Source organism: Peromyscus leucopus, chromosome 2 (genome assembly GCF_004664715.2).
Source record: "Peromyscus leucopus breed LL Stock chromosome 2, UCI_PerLeu_2.1, whole genome shotgun sequence".
NCBI classification, from domain to species: Eukaryota; Metazoa; Chordata; class Mammalia; order Rodentia; family Cricetidae; genus Peromyscus; species Peromyscus leucopus.
The window spans coordinates 136724630-136732891 of record NC_051064.1 but is presented as its reverse complement, the minus strand read 5'-3'; the positions used below and the strand labels follow the sequence as shown (position 1 = coordinate 136732891).

At 46.1% G+C, this 8262-nt stretch overlaps 1 protein-coding gene across 1 annotated transcript; it reads left to right on the top strand.

Annotated features, from left to right (window-relative positions):
• The first annotated feature begins 5081 nt into the window (after nucleotides 1-5081).
• On the top strand, nucleotides 5082-6807 carry LOC114697148 (heterogeneous nuclear ribonucleoprotein A3-like). Its single transcript, XM_028875246.2, is given in 3 exon segments — nucleotides 5082-5568; nucleotides 5956-6294; nucleotides 6427-6807. Coding segments are annotated over 3 exon segments (1080 nt in total). The 3' UTR covers nucleotides 6681-6807.
• The last annotated feature ends 1455 nt before the right edge of the window (nucleotides 6808-8262 follow it).

Here is an 8262-nt window from a genome sequence, read left to right as displayed (position 1 = left end):
GGGTGAGAAAGATGGAGGAAAGGGAGTCCTCAGGCCCCCTTGCCTTAGGACGGATGGTAGCTTTTCTTTAATATGTGTAAAGCTTGCTTTTAGTGGCAACTTCCATAGTTTGCTTTAAAGAGCTTGCTAAAACAAATTATTTTTAATTAATTTTTTTGTTTATGTTTTTTGAGACAGGGTTTCTCTGTATAGTCCTGGAACTTGCTCTGTAGACCCTTGAACTCAGAGATCTGCCTTCCTCTGCCTCCTGAGACTAAAGGCATGCGCCACCCCAGCCAGATTTTTTTTTGTAATGGTGCGCACGTGCGTTGCTGGGGGTGGAACTGAGGCCCTCTGCATGCTAGGCAACACTCTTCCACTGAGCTACCGTTCAGTCCAGCCCATTGTGTGATTGTTCTGTGTGTGCATATGAGTGATTGTGTGTATGTGCTTGTGCATAACACACACACAGGCCAGCGGAGGATATACCGTGCATGCTCTGTACTTTCTCTGCCGTATGCCCTGGAGACAGTATCTCTCCCTGAAGCTGGCAATCAGCAAGCCCCAGGGATGGATCCTACCTGGGTGCTAGATCCGAACTTGGGTCCTCATGCTTGGTGCAGCTTTTACTCACTGATCTATTTATTTATTTAATTTTGAGACAGAGTCTCACAGCTCAGGTTGGCCTTGAGGTCAAAATATAGCAGAGGGTAACCATAAACTGATTCTCCTGCCTCAACCTCCAGAGTACTGGGGTTCTAGACATCCAAGCCTGAACATTGATTTTGAAAATCAAACATTTTTGCACAATATCATCCAAAGATGTAGGGAGCAGAGGAAGCCGTGGATGAGTGAAGTCCTGAGTGAACTTGAATGTGTATTGTTGCCATGAGCGTGGCCATGTCAGGGCAAAGGCTTCCCTGGATGAGGCTCAGCAGGGATGGCAAAGCTTTCTCAGGGAGTCCAAAGGCCAGTAACAGGTCAGTGTGTACAAAGACTAGCAACTGCAACTTTCTCCTCCAGGATTTACATTCCCAACCTGCTCCCCTACAGACACCTGTTACCAAGACTAGCCACTGTAATAAGCTGTGCTGTACGTAATAAGCAGGCTGGGGTTCTGGGTCGAGGAGGTAGCCATCCCCACCTGATCCCAGCTGTACTGTACGTGTGTCTGTCTTTTCTTCATTTCCTTGCTTCTCCTAGCCAGGGTTCCAGGACTGGAGCCATGAGGGCTGAGGCACAAAGATCGACTCAATTGTTACCTACATGCTGAGGGAATGATGGCAGGGAATTATGAGCAGTCATTATTTTCTGTATTTAAGCCACTATGTGTCCCAAGAGCAGAAAACTTAGTAAGTACAGTAAAGATCCCGCAGTTCCTCATGAATGTCTCGGGCAGCATTCATGGGGGCTGTGGTGTGAGAGCAAGAGCAGTTTGAAGTACACGTGTTGTGTTTCCAAATGAAGGCTGCAGTGAATATCATGGTGCAATATGGCAGTGTGAAGGCCACCGGAAACACCATGGGGTCATTATGTTAGATTCTGAATTAATTTATTTGTTGTCATGGGTTCAAAAACTTCTGTGGTTGCCAGATTTTTCATGGCCCCTGTAGTGGGTAGCTGTTCCAGCTTTGACCTGGAAGTACTACCCCTAGTGAGGCTTCTGGTAGCTACCATGCCTACCTATGACTGGCCTCTGGAGTGGGGCCGAGACGGGAGCCCTTAAGAGCTGAGATCTATACATGCCGGGCCTCTTGGTTCCTCGTGATCCTGGATGATGGATGGCAGACCGAGTCAAGAGTTCTCCAGAGAACTCTGCTGGACTGCACCTCACCTCTCTCAGAACCCTCCTCTCCTGTAACCAACTCCTTCACTGGCTGTAAGTTACCCCAAAATAAACCTCCTTTTTAACTACATGGAGTTGCCTTGTTAAATCCCCACATTAGGCCCCCACATTTAGTTACAGAAGCTCCTTGTGGGGGTCACACAGTTTAGGAAGCTGGGTGTTTAACCAGGCATGGTGGCATGTGCCTTTACTCTTTTTTTTCTTCCTGGAGCTGAGGACCAAACCCAGGGCCTTGCGCTTGCTAGGCAAATGTTCTACCACTGAGCTAAATCCCCCAACCCTTGCACGTGCCTTTAATTCCAGTACTCAGGAGGCAGAGGCAGCCAGACCTTCTCTGTGAGTTCAAGGCCAGCCTGGTCTACATATCTAGTTTTAGGACAGCCAAGGCAATATAGAGACCCTGTCTTTAAAAAAAAAGAAGAAGGAGGAGGAGAAAAAGAAGAAGGAAGAGAAGAAAAAGAAGGAGGAGGAGGAGAAGAAGAAACTGTGTATTTAGGGAAACCACGGTAAGACTAAGTGAAGGAAGTCTGGCTGGTGGTAGCCTCTTGTTTTTATTTTTTAAATTATGTGCATGTGTGAGTGCAATATCCTGCAGAATCCAGAAGAGGGCACTAGATCCCCTGGAGCTGGAGCTACAGGCACTTGTGACCCACCAGATGTGGGTGCTGGGGACTGAACTCAGGTCCAGTGTGTAACTCTAAACCTCCGAGTCACTTTCCCAACACCCCTTTTTAAAAAAGTGTGTGCCTGTGTTGTTTACATTCAATACAGTGGCTGCACCTTAAGCAAATACACACCTGCAGCCGGAGTTACAAGCATTTTGTGAGTTTCCTAAGGTGGATGCTGGGATTCAAACTCCCATCCTCGTGATAGAGCAACAAGTGCTCCTTAGCGCTAAGCCATCTCTGGCCTGGCAGTAGTCTCTTAACTGTCTCCTAGCTCCTGTTTCTGGCCTCTCTGGTCTCCAGGGCATCATTGTTTGGGACTCTCTCGTGGCTGGCCATTCAGCATGACCTCTGGAGCTCGGTCCCTTTGCTGGCTGGTGACCCCGGACACCATCAGCCTTCCTGTGGCTGTCTTCCCTGCCTGTGGCTTCCTCCCCTGGGACATTCTCTTCAAGGCTAACCCTCTCTCACGTTTCAAGTCTCAGGCCAGAACATCACCTCCTCCATGCCCAGTCCAGACAACGTGGCCAGAGGCCTCCTGCCTCGCTCAGGATCTGCCGCCCCACCCCCTCACAGGTGTCAAGGACTTCAGAGCCACCAGGGTTTCAAGATGGTTGTTTCCACTGATTTTCTTTAAATTGTGGTGACACATACATAACATAAAGTTTGCCTGATTTAATTGTTTTAAAGTGTTTTGCAATCACACCACTGTCTATTTCTGGAAAATGTTCACCACTCCAAGCAGAAACTCTACACCATGCAATAACTTCCCCAGTCCCTCCTCCCCAGAGGCTCTGGCCACCTCAGTCCTGTTTCTGTTTGAATTTGCCTATTCTAGGTCACTCGTTTAAGGAGAATCATACTGTCTGTTTCCTTTTAGTCTGGCATTTAAGGTTTATCCCTGTCATAATGTGCTAGAATTTCATCCCTTTTAAAGACCAATTAATATTCAATAATATATGTATGTGTGTGTGTGTGTGTGTGTGTGTGTGTGTGTGTATGTATGTATGTATGTATGTATTTCACGTGAGTTATCCATTCATCTGTTGAAAGACACTGGAATTGCTTCCACCTTCTGGCTGTTGTGAATAATACAGCTCCATACGTTGGTATGTAAGTATGTGTTCAACTCCCTGTTCACCATTCTGAGCATATTACTAAGTGTGATTTTTTTTTAATCTTGATTGTCAACTTGATGACAGGCTTTAGAATTATCTAGCACACAAATCTCTGGGTGTGCCTGTGAGAGAGTTTCTAGAACGGGTTAATTGTGGAGGGAGAACCTATTCTGAGTGTGGGCAGCACTATGCCATGGTCGGGGAGAAAGTGAGGACAGGCATGGCGGCGCACACCTTTAATCCCAGCACTCGGGAGGCAGAGCCAGGAGGATCTCTGTGAGTTCCGAGGCCAGCCTGGTCTACAGAGTGAGTTCCAGGACAGGTAGGGCTACACAGAGAAACCCTGTCTCAAAACAAAAACAAAACAAACAAAACAAAGGAGAAAGTGAGCTGACCATCAGTGTTAGTGGCTCTCTGCTTCCTGACCGTGGCTGCCTCATGGTTCTGCCTCCTCAGTCTCTGCCAGGATGGATTGTGTCCTGCAATTGTGAGCCGGAAGAAGCTTTTCTCCCTTAAGTGGTTACTTAAGGTCTTTATTCACAGCAGGGAGACAAATATCTAAGGCACTTGGAGTGGACTTGACATGGCTGTGCTCAGCTGTCCATGTTGGTTTTCTCCCTCCCTCAAGAAAACAGATGTCAGCACCTAGAACATGCCAGAAGCAGCTGGAGCTCAGGGCCTGTTCTTGGAATGAACTGAGCATACATCACACCGGCAGTCTTCCACACAGTGTGAGAAGAGGTGGAGTCATCCACCCCAGGCCTAGCACAAGGCCCCGAGGACAACTGTCATCCCTGAGTGAACCTTCAGCCAAGTCCCTGCAGCTGATAACTGCTTTTGAGACTTCTGCCCCCATTCTCTGCTTCCAACAAAGAGGTTTTTTCCATTTTTTTTTTTGAGACAGGGTTTCTCTGTGTTGTTTTGGTGCCTGTCCTGGATCTCGCTCTGTAGATCAGGCTGGCCTCGAACTCAGAGATCCGCCTGGCTCTGCCTCCCGAGTGCTGGGATCAAAGGCACTGCCTGGCGGTTTTTTCCATTCTGTGATTTTCCTGGAGCGGGAAGGACACCACTGTCAGGGTGATGAGGACTCTAGAGTGGGAAGGACATGAGGTGTCAGTATGGGGACTCTGCATCTCTTCTCAAGCTGTCCAGAGTCTAATTGAGTCTGGAATTTGGGCTTAAAAGTGGAAGTTAGCCAGGTGTGCCCCCATGGCACTGTAATCCCAGCACTGGGAAAGCTGAGGCACCCTGGAGGATCACCTTTGAGTTCCAGGCCAGCCTGGGCTACATAGTGAGTTTCCGGACAGGCTGGCCTACAACAACAAACTCTGGATGTGGTGGTGTGTACCTGTAACCACAGTGCTTGGGAGGTGGAAGCAGGAAGGTCATGAGTTCAGGTTCATCCTCAGCTACATATTTCACTGAGAGGCTACATGAGAACCTGTCTCAAAAAGAAAAAACAGCGGTCTCAAAATGGAGGTAAAACTGGCACTCGGTCGCCCCCATCCTGACTCCGGCCGTCGCCGCCGCCACTAGGGGAAGGAGGGCCATGATATAAAGGAACCAGAACAGTTGAGGAAGCTGTTTATTGGTGGTCTGAGCTTTGAAACCACAGATGATCGCTTAAGAGAACATTTTGAGAAATGGGACACACTTACAGACTGTGTGGTAATGAGAGATCCCCAAACAAAATGTTCCAGGGGCTCTGGTTTTGTGACCTACTCTTGTGTTGAAGAGGTGGATGCTGCAATGTGTGCTCGGCCACACAAGGTTGATGGGCGTGTGGTGGAGCCAAGGAGAGCTGTTTCTAGAGAGGATTCTGTAAAGCCCGGTGCCCATTTAACCATGAAGAATATTTTTGTTGGTGGTATTAAAGAAGATACAGAAGAATATAATCTGAGAGACTACTTTGAAAAGTATGGCAAAATCGAAATCACAGAAGTTATGGAAGACAGGCTGAGTTGTAGCTAGAGTTTTCCTGCCTTGCCCACAGTCAGGACAAATTGTTGTCACCTGCCAGTCCCACAGCTGCTCAGACCCAACCAAGTAAACACAGAGACTTATATTGCTTCACACTGTATGGCCGTGGCAGGCTTCTTGCTAACTGTTCTTATATCTTAAATTAATCCATTTCTATAAATCTATACCTTGCCATGTGGCTTGTGGCTTACAAGCATCTTCACATGCTGCTTGTCCTGGTGGCGGCTGGCAGTGATTCCTTCTGCCTTCCTGTTCTTTCTTTTCTCCCCTCTGTTAGTCCCGCCTATACTTCCTGCCTAGCCACTTGCCAATCAGTGTTTTATTTATTGACCAATCAGAGCAATTTGACATACAGACCATCCCATAGCACAGAGTGGAAAAAAGAGAGGATTTGCTTTTGTATCTTTTGGTGATCATGACACAGTTGATAAAATTGTTGTTCAGAAATACCACACTATTAATGGACATAATTATGACGTGAAAAAGGCCCTTTCTAAACAAGAGATGCAATCTGCTGGATCACAGAGAGGTTGTGGAGGTGGATCTGGCAACTTTATGGGTCGTGGAGGAAACTTTGGAGGTGGTGGAGGTAATTTTGGCCGTGGTGGAAACTTTGGTGGAAGCGGAGGCTATGGTGGTGGAGGTGGTGGCAGCAGAGGTAGTTATGGAGGTGGTGATGGTGGATATAATGGATTTGGAGGTGATGGTGGCAACTATGGGGGTGGTCCTGGTTACAGTAGTAGAGGAGGCTATGGTGGTGGTGGACCAGGATATGGAAACCAAGGTGGTGGATGAGGAGGATATGATGGTTACAATGAAGGAGGAAATTTTGGTGGAGGTAACTATGGTGGTGGTGGGAACTATAATGACTTTGAAAATTATAGTGGACAACAGCAATCAAATTATGGGCCCATGAAAAGGGGCAGTTTTGGTGGAAGAAGCTCAGGCAGTCCCTATGGTGGTGGCGATGGATCTGGTGGTGGAAGTGGTGGGTATGGTAGCAGAAGGTTTAAAAAAAAAAGCAGAAAAGGGCTACAGTTCTTAGCAGGAGAGAGAGCGAGGAGTAGTCAGGAAAGCTGCAGGTTACTTTGAGACAGTTGTCCTAAATGCATTAGAGGAACTGTAAAAATCTGTCACAGAAGGAGCGATGATCCATAGTCAGAAAAGTTACTGCAGCTTAAACAGGAAACCCTTCTTGTTCAGGACTGTCATAGCCACAGTTTGCAAAAAGTGCAGCTATTGATTCATGCAATGTAGTGTCAATCAGATGTACATTCCTGAGGTCTTTTATCTGTTGTAGCTTTTTCTTTTTCTTTTTCTTTTCATTACATCAGGTATATTGCCCTGTAAATTGTGGTAGTGGTACCAAGAATAAAATTTAATTTAAAGAAAGAAAAAAAATCAAAAAAAGAAAGAAAGAAAAGAAAAAGAAAAAAGAAAAAGAAAAAAAAGCGCTATAATTTTTTTTTTTTACAACACACAAATGCCTAATGGCTTCCAAAAAACAATGGGCCATTTAACACAATGTAAGGTGATAGCATCCATGGGCTTCTATGTGGGAATGTAATGAGAAGTAGGCTATTGGAACCAAACAAACATATGTCTGCGTTTGCACCTTCCATGTTTATTAGTAGCTTTGCTTCATAAATCATGGAGGGGATACAGGGATGACTGGACAGTTCAAAGCCCTTGTTGCTCTTACAAAGGATGGACTTTGGTTCCTAGCACCTGTGTTGGGTGGCTCACAACTACCTGTAACTCTCCAGCTCTAAAGAATGTGGTGCCCTCTTCTGGCCTCAGCAGGAATCTGCACTTATGTGCATATACCGCCCCCCCAGACATACACAGGTACACATAATTAAAAAGTTTTTTTTTAATTAAAATAATGTTTCACAGAATTTAGCCTCTGCCCTCCCACCAGCAAATCTGTTACTGAGGTGAGCCATGATGCCATGTGCTATCTGATGGGCACAAAACAATCGATTAGTTAACTTCCTAGTTAGCCACAATTTTAACTTCCCATTGACACAAACAAAAGGACTCAAGTGGCCAAAAGTTATACCCAGTAGGAGGGGAAAATGCAAGGCTATTAATTAGAGCTTGCTACCTTGCTCTCAAGCTGTGAATGCCCTTCAGTCTAGCATTAATTACATTTAATTAGCTGTGCATTCAGGGACATACAGGCTGCGGTTTGCTCTGGAACAGATAATTACATTAAAAATAACCTAATTATGTCATAGTTCAGTTGGTCATGAAATAGTTTCCCCAAGGGGGAAGACATTTCTTGTTCTCTAAGAACCTGGTCCAGGGGGTGGGGAAATGGCTTAGCAGGCAAAGTGCTTTGTAAGCATGAGTACCTGTGTTCAGATCCCCACTGCCCATGTGCTAAAGCTAGGCATGGCAGCTCGAACTCATAGTCTCAACATTGGGAAGACAGAGACAGGAGGATCTCTGAGGCTTGCTAGCCCGTGGAATTGGTGAGCTCCAGTTCATCAAGAGAACCTGTCTCAAAAAGTAAGGTGGAACTCAACTGAGTAAGACACCCAACTCGACCTCTGGCCTTCAAACATGTACCCTCACTCAAACACATACATACACGCCACACAATATATAAGTAAATAAAATGTAAAATAAATGAATGTAAAGCAATATTTTAAAAGAAGACACATTAAGT